We start from the raw sequence: 21,519 nt of genomic DNA, 5'->3' as shown, positions 1-21,519 counted from the left end.
AAACCTGGTCAGCTAAGGGAGAGATATATTTAGACTCCTCTGAGACGAGGAGTTGAAGGGATTTGAAATCTTGGTCTTAAACACAAACACTTGGTCTTGGACTTACTGCAGTTGGATATACTTACTTCCCAGCTCAGTTTTCATGTTCTGAGCTAGTTCTTCTCTTTGCATGTAAAGATTGAACTATGCGGTTTCAACATTTCACACAAACATCCTGCCTGTCTGCATTTGAAAATCAAGCTTTCTGTATCTTTGCAGCATGACAGTTATGTGGGGCTGTGATAGCACAGAAGAGCAGTCATCAAGCATGGCTGCAGCAGAGACGCATGTTCAATCTTCCGAATATTTCAGTAAATTATTCCCATAATACACTCTTTTACAAAACAGCCAAGGCATGGAAAGTTTAATGGCATTGCCCAAGGTGCAAATGACAAAACATGGATCAACCCCCCCAAATAAGTCTGATACCAGAAGATTCTTTTCAAGCTGATGCAGGCATCGTGCCTCCGCGTCTAGAGCAAGGGTGACATTTAGCTGTGAAGGAAGAGCTGCAGTGAGAATCTAGCATTGGGTTTGTCCGGCATTAGGCCAATGTGTGGTATGATAAGGCCCTTGTCAGCATTACAACCCTCTCCCACAGGACTCTGGAGTTGCTTGCTTCTTATTTACACAGAGGGCACAGCCTGTATGTCTCACAAATGTTTTGATTTCTTTCTCCTTGTCTGTAGTATAAGTTATTCCCCAACAGAGGATGAAACAAGGACTCAGACTTTGAGCATCAAGAAAGTCACCCCTGAGGATCTCAGGCGCAACTATGTCTGTCATGCTCGAAATACCATAGGGGAAGCTGAGCACACAGCCAAGGTGAAACAGAAAGGTAATGGATGCACCCAGCCGATGACTGTGAACTCTCAAATAACACTGTGCTGAATAGGAAATCAAAGAGAGAACTCCAGCGCCTAGCACATCGGACACAAAACAATGAGTTAGTTAAATGAAAAACCTTAGGAGAAAGCTTCCATCTTTGCAAAGAGGCTAGCATGTTGGTTCTGAGAATGTCAGCACCTTAGTACCTAAATGTTGCTGGAAAATTCCATGAATGCAACAGCAAGACACAATTTTATATCTTAAATAAACATGAAGAACGAAAATCCTCAAAGCTAGTAAATATGTAATAGAATTTCTAGAATCACATATTGTTGTTGAAAGTCCACAGATGCCCTTAGATATAACTGAAAGCTGAGTTCAAGGGTCACTTGTTTGATCGTGCCTTATGGATTTTTAGGAATACCTTTAGGAATTTTTCCTGAATCACGCATTCTCGCTATTCTTAGACATGTAAGAAAGAATGAAACATAAGTAGCAATCATCTATTTGTCTATAAATACATAAGGAAGGAATAGGATATTGATTCTTAAAAAAATGTAATTTCAGATTCATGTTTTACACATTATGTATCCATCATTAGGCAGTTTTATATTATAATTGATGAAATAAAATTTATCAAATTATGATTTAGTTTGATGTTAAAATAATTCCTATGTTAATATCTGTATTTTCTAAAATAAATAAAAATTACAAATCCTTCTTGTGTGAGCTGTTGCTCCTGAAGCATATTGCCTAAATTTTTCTTTGGGTCTTTCTCCTGGCACAAACCCCAACAAAATGATCATTTCCTGATTATTTTCTAGAGGTATGGAGTAAACTTAACATCATGTGGTCTGTATGGCATTCTGAAACACCCTAGCCCTCACATTTTATAGTTTATAACATATATATATGAAACATATATATATATATGAAACATTTGATACACTTTATAACATTCATTTAAAAAAGAAAATGTTGACTTATGGTTGTTGCATTTGCTTTAGACTTGAATCCTTTTTATTTATTTTAAGCTGAGCAACAAAAAGGGCACAATCAAATGTTGTCTTACAAATTAGAAAGAAATTGTTTATAACTCTTAAGAAGTCTTTTTTTATATATGTATTTTTTTATTGAGAATAAGAAAAAAAAATGTTTCCGCCTCTGCTCAGGATGCTCCATTGCTTCCATCTCAGAAGACACTGTAGTGAATTATCTGTGCTCAAACCGGATATCCTAATAAAATCCTAGTTTCATTTTAGACCAACTTCCTTATCTTGGAAAACTAAAATACTCTCTGAGCCTCATTATTTTTATCATAAAATAAAGGAGAAAATTATACCAGCACCTTTAAGGTTGTCAAAAATGCATAGAACAAGCATTCTTACTAGTTTGTCTTATCAACTGTTCAATAAATGCTAGCTTTTATTTCTCCAAGGGTGTTATAGGCAATAATTAACAAAAGCATCTGTAATCAAACAAGTGCTATTATAGTCTAGGTTACAAAATAAATTGAATTACTTTAGTTCAAGACCTGTTAGAGCCTTTAATATTTAACATTCCAAATGAAGGTCTTCAGGGGTTTAGATTGCTGCAGGCTGGGTGTTTTCAATCGTGTTAAAATCCATATTGCTGAAGTACAAAGATTCTGGGGAATTTTTTTGGCATGTACTCTGTAAAACAATAATAGAAGATGACATAAATTGATCACTTATCAAAGAACAGGATAAAGTCACAAATAAAATAATGTTTTATGTGGGAGACATGCCCAAGGATGTCCACCCAAGTAACTACTGTAGCCACAGAAACTCAGATTCTGAGTGTAGTGGGGACAGTAGTGGGGACAATATTGAGGCTGTGAAGGGACACATGACCCTCTTGACCAATGAGTGTTGATTCCAAGATTTTGTATCTGCACATCATCAAAAGGATGACAGGAAGCACAAAGTGGTGACCCAGGCTTGTAATCCTGCCCTGTGGGAGATTGAGGCAGGAAATTTAGGAGTTTGAGCTTAGCCTCAGCTACTTAGCGCATTGAAGACCAACTTGAACTACATGAGACCCCGTATCAAACACAAACAACAAACATGACAGGGAGAGATTAACACGTGGAATGAGATTCCCTGCAGCAGGTTTTATTGACTTCACATTTCATCCATTCAGTTGGCCAAAGTCCTCCATATGAGAGAGCTAAAGTAAACATGTCTAACGTGCAGTTGTTTGGTGACCAGAGAGTAGCGAGGTAGGTTCTAAGGAGACATGTGCTTTAAATCATATGAGAAGTTGCCAAACCAGTTGCCAAAGAGGTTTGCTCTTGCACACAGCCCCCAGCACAGCAGGGAACCTTCGTACACTCTCTTTTCTCACCAGTTTTTGGATTTGTCAATTGTTAAGCTTCTAGCATCTTAGGAAATGAGTGTTTGTGTCACTGCTGTTGCTCTTTGAGTCCCTGGTGATGCCGAAGGCTTTGTTGAAAGTTCATTGATCATTAATAAATCTTTCTGTGAGACCGGTAAAAATCTTTGGTCATTTTCAGCTGGATCATTTGTTTTACATTTAGTGTGGTATATAACTCATGCTGGACACATACATACAAGACACATAACCACATATGCACGCCCAGATTTACACACACCGGATGCTCATCCTTTGTTAACTGTTTTTTGAATGTTAAAACTATTTCCATTCAGCTTGTGAATTCATTTTTGAAAGACTTGTTTCTATTTACATGTATGAGTGTTTTTCCCAGCATGTATGCATGTGTATCATGTGTGTGCTTAGTGCCTGCGGAGGCCAGAAGAAGACATCAGAGCCCCTGAAACTGGAGTTAAAGACAGCATGTAGCCAGCATATAGGTGGTAGGTCCCAGCAAGAATGCTAGTGCTCTTAACCCCTAAGTCCATGAGTTGATGTTTTGATAAGCACAGTTCTCAGTAATGTGAGGAAGCTCATTTTACCAGTCTCTTTTCATGTGTTAGTGCTTTCTGAATTATGTGCTTCTATTCTCTGTTGTATAAAGTAAATGATGGCAGGCTTTGTTCAAAGATTTCTCCTTTCTATTTAAGCCTTTGTTCCATCTTAGATTGTAGTCTTGAGGGCGTGAGTTGCAGACTGGAGTCTGATGTTGACTTTGTTCTATTTCTCCACAGAAATACTTGTTCTGACATCTTGTTGAATGTGGTTCACTGTTTTTGTATTTTCTTGAAATGTCTTGAAAGTTTGGTCAAAAATTCAATTATCTTTATGAGTTTCTGCATTTCTCACACTACTTTTTTAATCAACTAGTCGCTGTTACTCTTACACCATTTTTATTACTATAGCGTGAAATCATTAAATACGAAGCTGTTGCCCTTTTCTCTTTTTCAAGGCAGTTTCACTATTTTCGAAAAATACATAGTTTCCTTACCTGTTTTAGTACCAGTTTGTCAATTTCTACTCTTCTTTGATTTTGATTGAGACCCTATTAAATTTGTGAGTAACACTGAAGACTTACCAATACTGATTCTAAACCATAAAGATGATAGACCTCTCCGTTTACATAGAGTCTTAGTAATTTATATCATCAGTTAAAAAAAAAGTTGAGTGTACAGGTTTTATTATGTGTTATCAAATTTGTCTCTAAAGAATTTATAAATGTATGCCATCAGACTTTTTAAGTTTTCTAATTGTTTATTAATAAAGCATAGTCATGCAGTTAATTGATTTTTATGTGCTCACCTTGAGCTGTTCTTCAAAATTCAATTATCACAATTTCTGCTTGTCTTCTCTTATTCTTTTTCCTTAAGAGTGTGTTTTCTGGTGTCAGTTTTCTAAGTTGTCCTTTGGGGCACCCCCTTGTTCTTCTAAGTTGTCATGTACGGGCATGCTTTCTGGGGATCATTTCTTTCAATTGTTTCAGAGCCTATGGAGGCTTTAGTAGTTTTTGTTATGATAAATGATTTGTATGCTTTTTCAAGAATATATTTTTCATGTTTTAAATTTCTGCCTCACTGGAATGTCTCCATTGATATTTCCTATTTACCCTTCACAAGTGTTCACTTAAAAAAAATCTCAGCAGACACATTTTAATATGGATTTTAAAATGCTTAGCTAGTCATTAAATCATCTCTGCCAATTCTATTTTTACTTGTTGATATGTCTTTTGAACGTTGATTCTTTTATTTTTCTACTATCTAGTATTTTATTGTTATTTATCATAGATGTTATTCCGTGGAATGTATTTTGTGAGCAAGTTGAGTTATATTGTAGCAGGTGTTTAATTTGTTTATATTATAGGTCTCCTTTCCTTTCCTCCCTTCTTTCTTCCTTCTGGAATTCTCTTAATCGTGTGTATTACAGTAGCTAGAAATGCCCTTTTTGGTAGGGCTGGGTAGCTATACTTCTCAGGCTCAGCCATTTAGGCTCCGACGCCCGACATCTGGGTCACCTCAGATTCGCATGTGCTTTTATGGTTTCTCATTTTTTAGGTGTTCTTTATAGGACATTGTAAGTGCAAACCAAGTCTCCACAGCTTTGCATTTTCACATTCTTTGCCACAGACTGAAGATAACCTCATGCAGATTCCTAGAGTTCATTTTCTACTCAACTCTCCTCTTTCTATTACTTAGTCCTTGAAATGCAAACTGGCACAATCGTCTCAAGTCTCATTTCTCTCCCTAGCTCAGGGCAGCCACCACCTTCTTAGGACTTTCCTTTCTGTACCAAAATCTGGAAGATTACCTTTGATGATTATTAGAAAGAAAAAGACATAATGACCATGAGCTTATCTTAGTTTTACCAGTTCTCCAACTGTATGAGGCTAAAATGCAACAACAACAGCATTATTTAAGGTATTCCAGAGAGGGCAGGCTAGTTCATTATCATTTACTTTTCTGGTACCAAAGGTGAGGTCCAGAGGACAGAGTTTGTAGCCTCATCCCTGAACCCTCAGATTTGCAGATCAATTCACCGTTCTCTGTTTTGATATCACTAAAATAAAACACTCTTTTGTTAGCATTTCAAACAAATGGCCATCACCACAATTTTAAAAATTATGCTTAATTGAGTACTGACTAGCCTTGGTCTCTGTGGCAGGGGACAATTGGCAGACCAGGCACCTGGCATTTGGAGGAAGAGCTCAGTAGATTGCAAGCCCAGTTACAACAATGAAGATAGATAATTTGGGTTGCCAAGGACAAAATTTATTGTAGAGCCAGAACCAAAAGCAGGGGAGAGGACCAGTGCTGGGGTCCTTCATTCTTTTAACAAAGATGGCTGGCTGGGTACATGGAGTTCGGGGCCAGTTTATAATACAGAGCTGCAAAGTGCGTTCTGATTTGGGGAGTAGCAATAAGCAAATGGCATTTGGCTACATTCTAATTGAGACTAACTGCAATCAATGAGAGGGGGAGTTTAGGAGTCCAGCGTGGTCAGATTGCATCACTCCTTTTTGATTGGAAACCGTTTTGTCTGAAATTACATCAGTGCAAAATTGTCATTTCGAATACCGAGGCTTGCAGTAGGAAGGACACAAAATATAGGCCAAGGGTCACTGCTTCCCTGTAACGTCCTTTCGCTTTACAAGACAGCCCTTTAGAACCACAGCCATTTAGAAGAGCTGTCCGGTGGATTACTAATTTTCTGGTCCAATCAGTTAAGTGCGGTTAGGGAATCTTTAATAAGAAGATGACACCAGGAAGTACAATCTGAGCTGTAAATATGAGCTGTGTCATCGGAGATACAAAACAAAATTGAAGAGCCCTATTAAAAGTGAAAGAGGATGTAGAAATGAGCCTGGCAGAGAGAAATCAGTTGTTTAATTGATCTTTTGCTCGTCAAGCAAGACCTCTATCAATACCTGGAAAAACACCCACCCATTTAGAGGACCACCATTCAGCGACCCCAGGACTAGGGTACACCTGATAACAAGGTTTGAATAATCAATTCCAGGGTTACCCTGTACTAGATAGACAACACACTGAATTCAGGGTGATGAACTTGAAAGTCTGAGATTTATCTCTAAATTGAGACCTTTGGACTCTGCTCCAGGTTGCTTACCGTGTTTTCATTCAGATTAAATGTCATTTGAAAAGTCCTCCCAGCCACTGAGTCCGCATCTGGTCAATGATCTAACACCATGACAGCACTCCACATAGACTGTGCACTTTGAAGAGAACCTAGATAGCAGTCCCACTCTGGAGGAGAGTCTCCACACCTAATCTCAACAGACAGATGTTCAGCACTAAAGTGTTCAACTGCTGGGAGAAGCATCTCTGTCTATCCGCTCTTATATCTTCCCTGCCCCAGTCTCACTCCATCTGACCCAGGTCTCCCCATCACATGACCTGCTTTTTCAAAACATCAGTAACAGTTTTTAAACTAACCCAATGAAATATTCTCTTGTTTCTGTGCTTCCCCTACATAGATTTTTTTTTTTTTTTTTTTTTTTTTTTTTTTTTTTTTTTTTTTTTTTTTTTTTTTTTTTTTGCCCTTCCTGCCGTCTTCCCTTTCTATCCCTCAAGCATCTGGCAAGACATGCCAAGAAAGGCATTATCAAGCTAGGCAATACCAAGCCCGGCTTCATCTCCAGCAAATTACTCTGTTCTTCCTCAGAGTCTTCAGCTGCCGTGCCACAGTCAATATAGCAAACAAATGATGCTTCTGCCCTTGACTGTAACTTTGGGCATCTTTCCTTATCCTGAAAGAGGAAAGGGCTATTTCTGGGGAAGTTTGTTGAGACCCCAGGTGCCTCAGGGATAGTATGGACAAAATGGTTTCCACCTGGACGGTGTGGAGGCCTAGTCTATTTTGCAGGGAGTGGGAAGGAATGGTGAAGGAAGGTGAAGGAATAACAACTATCTACAGTTCACTAATATTGCTGAGATAAAATCATTGAAAAGTAGATATTTCTATGGACAAAGCCCAGGCTGAAAAAAATAGAACAGCTTTGTTAGTGAAATGAAGACATATATAAATGAACTTGGAAATTAAAAGAAAAGAAAGACATACTATAGCCACAAATCATACTATGGTCACAGTATTATGTTTGCTTTTCCTGAGCCCTTTGAGACAAGGACAGTGTAAATGAGTCAGGACAGTGATTGGAGGCTTGGGTAGAGTAGCCAGTGAAGTGAACAGGGCTTCTGACTTAATTCCTAGCTTTTAATACATTGGGAATTATCTCACTCTATTTCTGGTACATCCATAAAGCCTGCCTATGGTATTCACAGTGTCAAAAAAGTAAGTAGATAACAAGGAAAAAAAAATCCAATCTCAGAAGGTCAGCCTTTGAAGTATTTGTCACAGAACTGTGAGCTTGGGAAATATAAGAACCAAATACCACTTCCTATTCCGTAGATTTGCCAAAACTCAATGAAAATACTAGTTTGAAGCCTCTTTTAAATAAAGGAAAAAAATCAAATTTCTCTGATATTGTTGTTAGAAAGAGAATGAAGTCAAAACTAATAGACACGGCAAGATTTTTGCTTAGGTTACCTCCTCTGATTATGGGCCTCTCTTTGGGGAGGGTTCTTGGGAGAGCACTGCAAGAAAAGACAGTTGCTGGACACAGCACTTTCTAAACTCTCCTTGTCCTAGGATCATGGCACAGTGCTGCAGTCTCAGTTCCCAGGAGGCTGAGGCAGGCAGTTGGTGAGGTTGAGCTGAAGAGCAAGACTCTCTGAGTTTATACATGACTAGGGTTATAGGTCAACGGTAGAGCTTGGCCAGCGTGCACAAGACCCTGTGCCGAGTTGAACATGATAAGCTTCCTGGAAATCCTTCCCTGTGTTAAGATCTTATTTTATTTTGTGTACGTTTAGGATCTATTCAAGTCACTAAGTCATTTAAAGCACTTTCTGTACCAGGAACTGTAAACCACGGCAGCAAGAATAACAAAAGAGTAAATAAATAGGATGCAATCTAGTATTTAAAAAAGATTATGCCTAATCTGTTATCATGTTGTTTCTGCTTGTTAACATTTGCATGTCAAGTGCCTGACTTGGCCGCTTGGCTGATCCAGCCATGAAGGAGATGGGGGATTACTATGATCACTGATTAGAAGTTAATTATCATCATCATTCTATCATTTGCTTTAGTAATACCGCCGAGGTACACAGTGGAACTCGCCTGTGGTTTTGGAGCCACGGTATTTCTGGTGGTGGTTCTCATCGTGGTCTACCATGTTTACTGGCTGGAGATGGTCCTCTTTTACCGGGCTCACTTTGGAACAGATGAAACAATTCTTGGTGAGTACTGGAAGTATGATGCAAATCTCTTTAAACAATGTGTTCTAGCATATGAACCACTGTATTTAATAAGATCATCTTTGATTTTAGCTCTTACTAGTAAAAATCTTTCCAGTATGCCCTGTTCACCTTTCTTGATGGAAATACGGTTTAGTCTAGACTAGCTTTGTCTTTATAAAATTATGATGCATATTACATATAAAATTAACATTTCCCCCAATGGTTCAAAGGGCATAAGTGAAAATAAGGATTTGATTCAATATTCATACGTTGTTATTTCAGTATAAAAGTGATATTTAAAATGTTAATGAGATGTTTTGTCAACTTCCAAATGCAGAACGCTGCTTTGCAGTCCTGGCACATCTCAGCGGGGACAGCTGCGCTCAGATGGTCAGCAGACACATGTGGTTCTTGGTCACTAGAGAGGACAGTGCAGGGCCACAGCCTTTTGTTTTGCTTTGTTTTGTCCTTTGTGTTGTGACACAGTGTTTCATTGTGCAGCTCAGGCTGACCTCAATCCTGAGTGCTGGGATGGTTGGTCTGCGCCACCACGTTCAACTGTAGGTTCATATGCTTCAGGGGAAGATCCATGGGCCAGCACAATCATGATCATCCAAAAGCATTTTAGGTGGAGACTTTTAAACATGACTCCCTCTGAACCGGAACATATGCTGTGACAATACTTCCAGGTGGTCCAGGTGGACATAAGAGTGTATTGTTTACCTTGCTCTCACTAATAAAAATCTTTCCAATGTGTATTCCTGGGAGAAATCTACCTGGCAGTATCACTGAGACATCTGAATCTTTACCAAATCTCTACTGTACAGGAAAAGGAGAAACAGCCCACCCCATAAAATTCTAATTCAGAGGGCCTTGGGAAGAAACACATAATCTATATTTTTAATGACTCATGAATTTTATTAAGCAAATTTCAGAAAGATCAATATATCGATCTTAACATAATTTAATTCTAGTTCTTTTTGGGTATAATTTAGTCAGTTTCAAAAAGTCTTTCTCAATTTAGAATTCTAAGGTATTAGCAAGTGGTTTTCTAGAACACTGCGTAGAAATCTCCTGCCTGGCCTTAGCTCCCGGGACCTGTGGTGTGCATCCTTGTTCCCGTGATTCAGGGGACAGTCTTTGTCCGCTACAGGCGTCACTCCCTGAGATGAGAGTAGAAGATACATCAGATACAGTCTGAACCCACATGGTCCTTCTGCCTGAATCCTGTCACCACTAAAATATTACACCGAGATCTGTCACATTGTTCACAGATGCAAAAAGAAAAAATGAAAAAAAAATTAAAATGCCCAACACCCAAAAGTTAGATTTAAGAAAAAAAGGAACCATTTGAGAAGGTTTTTTTTTTTTCTAATTTGCTTTGACTCTGTGTTCCTTTTGCTAGATGGAAAGGAATATGATATTTATGTTTCCTATGCAAGAAACGCTGAAGAAGAGGAGTTTGTGTTGCTGACGCTTCGTGGCGTTTTGGAGAATGAATTTGGATACAAGCTGTGCATCTTCGACAGAGACAGCTTGCCTGGGGGAAGTAGGTATCGTGCATGAGCAACACGGGGGGCCCCCCTGAGGGGCAAAGTGGATCCTGAGTTTCTGGTGCATGAGTGGGTTGTAGCACAGTCATGGTGTTCAGATATTGAGCATACAGTTCCTTCAGGTACTGGAGGCTGCTCCAGAAGTGCAGCCACAGTTTCAGGTAGACACTGTTCAGTCTAGTTTCTGGCTTTAAACTTTTCCCTTGTAATTTCAAAGAGCTCCATGCCGGAAAAGAGCCAGTCCTGAGGAAGTCAAGAAGTTAGATTTTTCAAGAAGCCTTGGGCTGACACACATTAATTTTCGTTCATTTTCTTTAACAAAAACCAAGTGGAGAGAATGTTTCTTTACACAAACTGAGTTTTACTCTGCTTACCTGGAACGGAGCTGCAGGACAGAGAGTAGAGCATTTCCCCACTAACACAGCATGCTTTTTGCTACTTTCTCACCATTTCCTCACCTCTGAGCCGTGAACTGCTGCTGTCCAAATCTGCCTGTTCATTGTTTGTATCTCCTTTTCTAGCAGTGTGGATGTTTGTGTTTTAGCTTAAAATGTGGGAAGCTGTTGAATTCATTCTACCAAGTTTTACAAGGAAAGCTTCAACTATTGAAATTTTAAAAACCAATGCTTCCTCTTTTCAAGTCCAAACAGTCATGGTTCATTCAGGAGTTTTGTAGCAAGCATGGCAACACTGTTCAATTCCCTATAAGCCTTTCCTTTTTGAAATAAGCACATTGACTCCCATCTGGGGCAGAGCAAACTCTTTTCTTCTCTTTTTCCAAAAAAATCTGTTCACGTTGACTGGTTTATATGTTTTTGAAATGCGTGGGCAATTGATACCTGGAACAGTTTTCTTCTCATTTTGAGTTAATAGATCATTTTGCTTATCTGCCCAGCCATCACCCCAAACCTGAGCTTGTGTTCTACAGAAGATCTCTCCTTGTGTGTCATTGTGCCATGAAATAATCACTTACATGGTGAAAGGCAAAGTTCTGCTCATATTAATTAACAATTTGCTTAACTCATTCATGCATCTATTGATTCGTTTACAAAGTCAATCAAATTATCTTATCTACTACGTGAAGAGTGAATAAAAGATGCGCAGTATATATCCGGATAAGACCTACAGGGGACTAACAGTCCTTCGAAAAATGCAGAGTTATTCTTGCACACTGCAGGCCCTCTTCTCTTTGGATTCTTCCTGCTGCTCTTTCTGAGGCCACTTTGCTGCCGAACCTCTTTCTGTGCATAGACACAGTCAGCCTCCGCTGGAAATGCTTAGAGGAAACACACACCCCTTCCTGGGTTCTCCCCCAGGCTGCACATGTTAGATGTTACCTGGCAACTCCTTCCCTATTACTTCTGCCCCCGTGAAGATTAAGAATGGAAATCACTGCAGAGGGGAATGTGATACAGGTTTGCACACCACCAGGGCACTGCCTGGAGCCAGCAAGCAAGCATTGCTCCTCTAGGTGAAGGATTATGCCGGTCTCCTTGAACATCTGTGAGCAGATAGATTAGTCTCAAGAATTTAGCAGCAGGAATTAATCAGAGCTCTTGAATAAAATTAGCCTCTGTTACCCTCTTCCCCACTTTGTTTCGTTCATCTCGGGGAAAAGTGTTTGCTAGTGAATGTAAGTACAGCAGCTAGCATTTGCTGAAGAAGGGCTGGCTTCTCAGAGACTAAATGTTGAGGAGAAAGATCCGTGTTCTGCTTTCATCTCCACCTCAGATAAAAGGAAGGAGCTGATGTGGGAAGACACTGTTGGCCAAAATGCCAAATGCATTGTTACTAATGCAGCTACATTGTGACATCAGTTGGCATCAGGAAAGTACACATCTGTAGCCAGCTTTCTTGGGCCACCAGCCCCCAAATCATGACAGAGAAACTTATTATTAATTATGAATTCTTGGCATTAGCTTAAGCTTGTTTCTAGCTAGTCTTTTTTTTCCCTTTTACTTAAGTTAACCCATTTCTACTAATCTATGTGCTGCCCCGAGGCTTGTTTACCCCATCTAAATATTGTCCGTTCTGCTTTTCTGCTTCCTCCATGACTGGCTGGCTCCTGGCTGTCTGGCTAGCTGGCTCCCCTTTTCTCTCTGCCCGCCAGCCCCACCTATCCTTCCTCTGCCAAGATATTAACTGTTCAGCTTTTTATTAGACCGATCAGGTGCCTTAGGCAGGCAAGGTAAAACAGCAACACATCTTTTCATAGTTAAACAAATTCAGCACAAACAAAGGCAACACATCTGATAGAGTTAAACAATTATTCTATTCCACAACACTCATCAGCAGATGGAGACTCCATATTCTCTGCTCTTGCCCTTGGTTAGCTACAACTGAAACTAGGGGTCTTTGAATCTGTAGTACAGAGTTTTTAATTCTTTTCATACGATGGCTTATTCTTGGGTACCTTTCAGGAGCCAGTTGGGCTGAGACACAATGCTGTTTGAAGAAACTGATGTCACTGCAATGTGTCTAGTCTATCTTGCTCAAACAGTGCTTGTCAGGACTGGGTGACAGCAGTCCACCATACTTTTGGCTTTAGCTTATTTGGAAATATTTTGGGCATAGGGCATTTATGTATAACTCCATTTTCCCTGAGCAGAGTGGCGTTCAGTGGACAGTATGTTTGGATTAAAGATGAGTACTGTTGTTGGGGAGCGTGTTAGAGCTTTGATTGTCAGGCAGCCATTCCCAATCCCCTCTTTGCCTTTGCTCCCCGAGCTCTGTGCATCAGGTGGTTCCTGGCCAACACTAATCCCCACGGTGTTTTCTTTCCCAGTTGTCACAGATGAGACCTTGAGCTTCATTCAGAAAAGCAGACGCCTCCTGGTTGTCCTAAGCCCCAACTACGTGCTCCAGGGAACACAGGCCCTCCTGGAGCTCAAGGCGGGCCTAGAAAATATGGCCTCCCGGGGCAACATCAACGTCATTTTAGTACAGTACAAAGCTGTGAAGGACATGAAGGTGAAAGAGCTGAAGAGGGCTAAGACGGTGCTCACGGTCATTAAATGGAAAGGGGAGAAATCCAAGTATCCCCAGGGCAGGTTCTGGAAGCAGCTGCAGGTGGCCATGCCAGTGAAGAAGAGTTCCAGGTGGTCTAGCAGTGACAAGCAGGGCCTATCCTATTCGTCCCTGAAAAACGTATGAAAGGGAAAGCCAAGGAGCAAAAAGAACAAATGGGCTCACGGGAGGAAGAGCCCCCTTCCTCCCTCCCAGGCTGTGGCTTCATAGATAGAAAGAGAACCCTGTCTAAGCCCCTCATAGGGAAACATCCTGGGGACTGTGTGACTGGCACTTTTGCTTCTGAGGCAAAGTTAAGGGTTAGAGTGATGTTCTCTACAGTCTGTCGCCAGGGTCTCAAGCCATTGTGCTCTTTGCGAGTCAAAGATGTGTTTGATGCACCCCCCATCTCTGTTCCTCCCTCTCTTTTAATCTCTGTAAAAATGTTACCATGATGGAGCCCCTTTGCCCAGTTACTCGAAGCTCCTTTAAAGATAGGTTACAGGGAGTATCGCCTGTTTCTCCGTAGGATTTTCCTTGAGTTTTATTTTCTTTTCAGTCATCCATTGAACATATCACCAGAGGTTAAATCTCTTTCAACTGAGGATAATTCACTCCGTTGCTAATTTGTCTGTTGAATCCACCGCCTCAGTAAGACTAACAGTCAAACTACAGCTGTTCCTCATGGCGGATTCAGTGGCAAGACCCCTTTCGTACTACTAAAACCACATTTCCCTTGTCTCAGGTAATGGATAGCATATTTATAAACTTGACAAAGTCACAGCTTCTGCCTTATCATCGTAGCTTCTCAAGGGTGTACAGATAGAGAGGTCCACACTTGTCAGTCTGTCTCCCTACCTATCACGTCCATCATCCACGCTTCATGGGAGGCACCAAGCTTTTACTGGTGCTAACAGAAAGTGAGAAAACGTCAAAATGCTCTCAGAGCATTCTTGACACCAGAAGAGAACAGGGAGCAGGCTACTTGCAGTTTGTCTTTTAATTCCAACCTTACTAATGGGAGAACCAGGGAAGTGGTTAATCCCTGCTCATTCGCACCTCTTCATTATGAAGTGGAGTTGAGAGGTAGTGATTTTCCTTTTGGCATTACTATTCTAAAAGAATGACCACATCCAATAATTTATTCACGAGTACATGTAGTACCTTGTTCCAAATAAATCACCCTGAAAGTCACTGTTGATGAAACTGGGGGATTTTTTAGTTTTAAGCAGAGGTTTACTATTCCTTGGACTTGTAAAAGTGAAAACTAAGTACATTTACGTTTAGAGTGGCCAGTTTCTACATCGTGTCTAGCATGTGTATATACATATATGTATATATATATATATAAATACATACATATATATACATATACACATCTGCAATATCGGTACATGTGAATTTTATGTGTGTATGTATATAGAAGTTCCCACAACCTATGTGTATGGGTGTATATCCACTTGCCTATAAATTATCTGTGTGTATGTATTTGGGGCTATACATAATCACACACATATATCTTTCAACAACCATTGGTATATTATTAAAAGCCAGTAGAATTATTGTCCAGTTTTAAAATTTATGTTTATTGTGCAATGGTTTTCTGTTGGTGATTTCATTCCACTACTGTTTTGTTTGTGACTTCTTGGTTCTCTGTGTATAGTTATCATAGATCTTGCCTCCCCTGGATTAGTATGAATGACTTACTGTTCCTACAGTTGATCTGGGTTGTAGGGCTAGCTCTTGTCCAGGGACCTCCCATTGTCACTGTTCAACAGTAGGCGGTCACCTGATATCATTTGATGTTCTATTACATTTCCTGTGAGACACATTTAGAGTCTAAGTTAGGTGATTCTCAGTGCTCAGCTGTGTGGACTACTGACTGATGAAGAAAAAAAGACATAGCTATAAATGAGTCTGAGAATCCCATGAAACGCAACTCCTAATTTAAGGAAGACTTTATCCAAGTTGTGTTAATGTTAATAAGAAATTCTGAAATTTTCTCTTATTTTAAGTGTTCATCAGCACTGATGCTTGCAATAAACTGTTGCTCTGTGTTAGAATTATTGGTTACTCTAAAATGAAAAGAGTTCCCTTGTGAATCTTTGACATAAAAACTATAATATATAGCCTTTTTCAGTTTTTTAAAAGATTAGTGATTTTTGTTATTTCAAATAATTACCATTTCCACTAATAACCCTTTAATCACAGTACCAGCTGATAGCTGGCCCCAGATAAGCTTTGAATGTTGCTTATAGGAAAGCAAGGGGCAAGCCCCTCACTGCAGGCCAGTCTCTGCACTGTGTAGTTTCCGCCCTGCTGGATTCTGTACTCAGCCCAACTGCTGTTCTATACCCCTAGAAATGCTTCATGGTTTCCTATTTATACTCCTCTTTGTTGTACTGACCCTGCTTCAATGCTATAGTGTAAAGCATCTCAAACCTAAAGAACGTATCTCATCCTAAGAGAACTTAGTTTCAAGACTTTTGTCTGAGTTTCAGAAGATGCTCTATACAGAATAGCAGAGCTCTGGAGGAGGGGTCACATACTTGTCCTAGGACGGCAAGAAGATATATCATGTCTCTTATGAATAAAAAAAAAATCCTCCATAGTTTTAGGTTTATGATAAAGGGAACGTCTGTACCCAGGTTAACAAAGAACCATGCTATATAGAGTGTGTACTCACACAGGCACATGTGGTTTATTTAATTGTCTTTTGTACTTTAAATGACTCCCTGGGATCCTAATAATAATAAAGTACTGTCCTCTACTGGGAAACAAAGCATCACTCCACTTGTTACTTACGCATCGGTTTCCATAGGTTTTAGTACTTTATGACTGTCTTTTTAATTTTATTCATACCCATTTGTATTTTCCATTTTCATTTGATTTGTATATTTTCATATTTTTTACAATAAACCATTTATTTTCAACTTTGAATTTTATTTTGTGCATGTGTTTTGTGTCCTTATATTTTTTGTCTGGGATGGAGAAATAGGAGGAAAAAAAGAGCAATTATGTTTACAAAAATAAATTAAAGAAGTTATAATAGCAAAATATTTATTGAGGAATAAGAAAAATGTGAGCCTCATATCAAGAACATTGCCTCTGCATATGAGTAAAAGAATTGCTTAAGTAGAATGGATAGTCCAGTACATGAGATGAGTGGGGGCAGGGAAGCAAAAGCTACACTTGGTGATAACTTTAAAACAAAACCACAGTTGTTTCTCTGGTTTCTGCTTCAAACGCCACTAATGCACAGAAAACTCTTACTAGTCAACAAAATAAAGGAGCCAGGATGCATGGACCACAGCCACGAGGACACGATTTTCTATTCAGTTAATAAACAACTGCCAGGCAGGATTGAAAGGCAACAAAATTCTCTACTGTGGGCATATAGAATCCCCATTCCAGGAAATGTACATTGTATTATATTTTGTATATGGATGTTTTGCATTGAATGCATGGTAACCAGTCTTAAGTTGCTTCACCCCTCAATCCGTTTAGAAGAGTTGGGATTGGCATTCATTGCATTGGTGTCATCAATCTCACTATCACTTGCCTAATTAAATTTCTCAAGACATTTTTTCCATTCAGTTGTCTACATCCCTAACCAGATCTTTTATGCAAGCCAAGTATGCAGCACGGAATGAAAGACATGTTCAGCAGCTAATCTAGTGTTTCTTTTGAAGCACTTTTAAATTAGATTGTTATGTATTTATTTTCTATCCCTATGTGGGGATGGCATATGTACTCGTCAGTTCTCATATTCTGCCCAGGGATCAAACTCAGAATGACAGACACTTTCACCTACTGACTCATCTTACTAGCTCTGATTTTTATTTTGGGGCCAAATTATAAAATAAACTGATATATTTATTGATTTTTATCAGTTCTTGATATAGCTTTAGAATATAAACAGTAAATTCATGATAGTAATGGGGTTTAAATTTTCTATGCATTTAGTTTATAACAGCTGCAGACAAGAACAATTACTATTAATACAGTCTCATAATCTCTTTGACCATTGCTAATTTTTGTTATGGCCCTATACTTTTGCTTTTATCATATGCGTTTTGTAGGGAAAAAAGGACTCAAATATAAAGGTATTAAAATAAAAAGGAGATCAAGGAAAAATAAATAGTTGAATTCAGATGGTTCTTCAGTGTTGCTCTGTTTTTCAAAAGGAGGAAAGACAGCATGAGAGGGGATGTTTTCCTATAAAAACCCTAGCAAAGGAAAATCATCAGATTCAAAGTTTTCTTGTAGATGAATATGACTTCCATGGCTATTACAATTTTTTTGAATTTTAAATTTCTTTCTTTTATTTATCAAGTTAAAGGTCACCTGCATGAACAGAGAGAAACAGAGAGGAAACCAAAAAATTCTGATTTACAAGCTGAGAGCAGGGTGTTCACTTACAAATAAGCATTGTTCTGGTCATCTGCTCTTGTCGCCATGGCCGTCCTCCACTGCTTCCTCGTGCCCCGGTCTTACTGATTCCTCTTTTCCTCCTCACCAGTTCCCCTCTGTGAGGGTCAGTCAAGGCATGCTTTTCCTTAAGGATTATAGAGTTCTGGATCAGAACCAGAGCTTAAAAAAACATCCTAATGATTCAAAAAAATGAACCCATTGCTGTCTAATTAGACCTCATTGTTCTGAGCCCAACAATAAATCACCTAATTCATTATGCCTCTACACAAACTCTAACATCACCCCCATCCTCAAATGTGAAGCTTTGAAAATTTGGGAGGAGTATGAAAAAGCATAAAAGGAAGCTGCTTGTTTCTAAAGTATGAAGAGAAGATCTGAGCACAGGAGAAGCCCCATCTTGGGAACAGCTCTAATCCTTTGTCAGTGTCTGTTTCCATCACTCAGATCTGCATCCACACTGTCCTCTTCCAAATGGAAAACTTCCACTTTGTTGAAAGGTACAATATTATTATTTTTTAATTCCACAAGCCGAAGACAATGTTTAAGACCTGTCTTTTACTTGCACCCATGGTTCACCCACTGAAAACAACACACATTTTCCTAATTTTATCACTTAGCTTCGGTTACATGCAGACTTGTGGGATTTGACTGTATACGTTTCCTATGTTGGAAATCTAGCCATATTGTCCCATTTCCTAGGTTACTTTCTTTTTCTCATGATCAAGGTAAAGCAGCGGACTCCTCACAGGTGTGTTCTCTAATATATTAAAGGCATTTCTTAAAACCTGAGTAGGGGGAGATGGGACAAGGGAGTTGCCAAAATACACACATACACACATGCACATCTGCATACACACGCATGGTTTTGAGAACTGAAAATTTAAATCTTTCAATATCAGAACAAAAAAAATACTTCTTTCACTGATTAGAAAGAATGAGTGGGGAAGGATCCTGGCTTCCTCATTTCTCTCAAGTTCATGGCGATCAAACTCACTGCAAATTCTCATTGTCTTATGGAGACAAAGAAAAAAGAAAAAAAAAAGCAAATCTAGCCTCAGCACTGAAGGCGATGTGTTTTCAAAGTTGTCGGCAGTAAGTGTAACATGGGTGGGATTTCTTTCCCGTGATCTAAGACCCTTCTCTAAGTCCCTGCATTTCATACTGGGTTAGATACTGCATTAATTGGAGGAATTTTCCTTTGGGTCCTATGCATATCCCCTCGGCAAACATTAGAATCAAGTACTCTGCCAGAAGTCTTAATTAATTGATTGATTCTTAGCTACCATGGTGGCATTTGGCTCTTTAATAGACTTTAGGCCACTTCTTTACACACACACACACACACACACACACACACACAGACACACATAGAAGAAAGAAAAGCAAGAGAAAATTGAAGCAACAAAGATGGTAAGGCAGCAGGAAGGAGCGAACAAGGAAGATAGAATATTTTAGTTGATAGAAACCAATCCTGTGCTCAAAATGTTAAGTACCTGGGGCTGGCTGCAACTCAAGATCTAGGGAAGTGGTAATTCCCCAGGTAATTTGGCAGTCAAACATTCTGAAGAAGTAAGTATGCTCATTGTTATTTAAAATATTATTATTCTATAAGACATATATACAGTTTGAATTATTATTCACAGGAATGATGATGATGATGATGATGATGATGATGATGATGATGATGATAAGGGATGGAGGGTCTGGAAATTATGTCTGGAATAGGATAAGAGTAAATACCTGAAGTCACATGATCTAGCTGTAAGAAGAAGCTACAGTAACATCACAATAGTACCTAGCTCCTTCGAGCTTTTCTTTGAAGACATCTGGTCTAAGGCCACCAGATAAAACTAAAGGAAATGAGAATTCTAAACCAAGAAATGCTTTACAAGCAGAGAGTAGGCTGCTTTCTGAAATAGTTCATCTAATTCTCCTTCCCTTTCTTTTCTTTTTTTTAATTAATTTATTTATTTATTAAAGATTTCTGTCTCTTCCCCACCGCCGCCTCCCCTTTCCCTCCCCCTCCCCCAATCAAGTCCCCCTCCCTCGTCAGCCCAAAAAGCAATCAGGGTTCTCTGCCCGGTGGGAAGTCCAAGGACCACCCACCTCCATCCAGGTCTAGTAAGGTGAGCATCCACGAAACTGCCTAGGCTCCCACGAAACCAATAGTTTATAGCAGCATTGTTTGTAATATCCTTCCCTTTATTTTCATGATCTATCAGGGGAAGATATTTTCATGGCATGTTATGATAGGGGACGAGACCATCTGCAGTGTAAGGAGGTGTTGTGTAGGGAGAGAGATTAAGTTCAAGCGACTCCTCTTTCTAACAGGGAACAAATTCTTACCAATTGTCAGTAAGAATGGTGTGGATGAGATTACTTGATTTCTTAGTTTAACACTGATATTCTATTTTCTCAAAAGCGTGTGCATGCCCGTCTTTTGCGGACCAGACAGTGACCAGCTGGGTATGGAGACATCATTACCAGATGCTATGCTCTCTTTCCATTTCCCTGTAGATACGGTGGAAGCCGTGTTTGATTTCATTCAGCGGAGTCGAAGGATGATTGTTGTCCTGAGCCCCGACTATGTGACAGAAAAGAGCATCAGCATGCTGGAGTTTAAGCTGGGCGTCATGTGCCAGAACTCCATTGCCACCAAGCTCATTGTGGTGGAGTACCGTCCCCTCGAGCATCCCCACCCAGGCATCCTGCAGCTGAAGGAGTCTGTGTCTTTTGTGAGCTGGAAGGGAGAGAAGTCCAAACATTCTGGCTCCAAGTTCTGGAAGGCCTTGCGCTTGGCTCTTCCCCTGAGAAGTCTGAGCGCCAGCTCAGGCTGGAATGAGAGCTGCTCTTCTCAGTCTGACACCAGTCTGGATCACGTTCAGAGGAGAAGTCGTTTGAAAGAACCCCCAGAACTCCGGAGCTTAGAGCGGGTGCCTGGAGTAGCCCAGGGCATCATGTCCAAGCACCGAGGGAAGCCCTCCGCAGCCTGTCGCTGCTGCGTCACCTACTGTGAAGGAGAAAGCAAGAGCCGGGCAGAGATGCATACCCAACCCCAGTGGGAAACACACCTCTGTAAGCCTGCTCTCCAAGAGTCGGAAAATCAGTGGATACAAAATGACACCAGACCCGAGCCAGCTCCCCAGATCTCAGCTCTTGCACGGCACCAGTTTACAGATTTATCCAATAACAATGACTTTTATATCCTGTAATCACTTTATGTGGAGGGTGGCGGCTGCTATTTCTAACAACTCTCCCTGGGTCGCAAACATTTGGGAATAATTGACATTTTTATCATCTAATAGACTATCAGATTTGTGTCCCCTTTATTGATTTCTAAAAACTATTTGTTTCTAGGAGACAAAAGACCGGAAGCACCTGAATGCAGTTATTGCCTCTAACGGCCTCGGAAGAGCACACTCTTCTCGGGCCCT

General features: G+C 39.9%; 1 protein-coding gene across 2 annotated transcripts in view; it reads left to right on the top strand.

The window, feature by feature from the left end:
* Il1rap (interleukin 1 receptor accessory protein) overlaps positions 1 to 21,297 on the top strand; it is a 139,765-nt gene extending 118,468 nt beyond the window's left edge. The window contains exons 8-11 of one of the 2 annotated variants that reach the window (XM_050160013.1): positions 729 to 877; positions 8,943 to 9,092; positions 10,498 to 10,641; positions 20,603 to 21,297. In XM_050160013.1, the coding sequence (XP_050015970.1) occupies positions 729 to 877; positions 8,943 to 9,092; positions 10,498 to 10,641; positions 20,603 to 21,297 (1,138 nt within the window). Of the gene's footprint in view, positions 1 to 728; positions 878 to 8,942; positions 9,093 to 10,497; positions 10,642 to 13,430; positions 16,581 to 20,602 lie in introns of those variants that run through there. The other variant, XM_050160014.1, reaches the window with a different exon arrangement.
* The last annotated feature ends 222 nt before the right edge of the window (positions 21,298 to 21,519 follow it).

This window comes from Alexandromys fortis, unplaced genomic scaffold (assembly GCF_014885135.2).
Source record: "Alexandromys fortis isolate MF-2015 unplaced genomic scaffold, M_Fortis_MF-2015_v1.1 scaffold_100_3062768_6864082, whole genome shotgun sequence".
Taxonomy (NCBI): Eukaryota; Metazoa; Chordata; class Mammalia; order Rodentia; family Cricetidae; genus Alexandromys; species Alexandromys fortis.
Note: the sequence above shows the minus strand (reverse complement) of the source record. Positions and strands in the feature narration are given on the sequence as shown.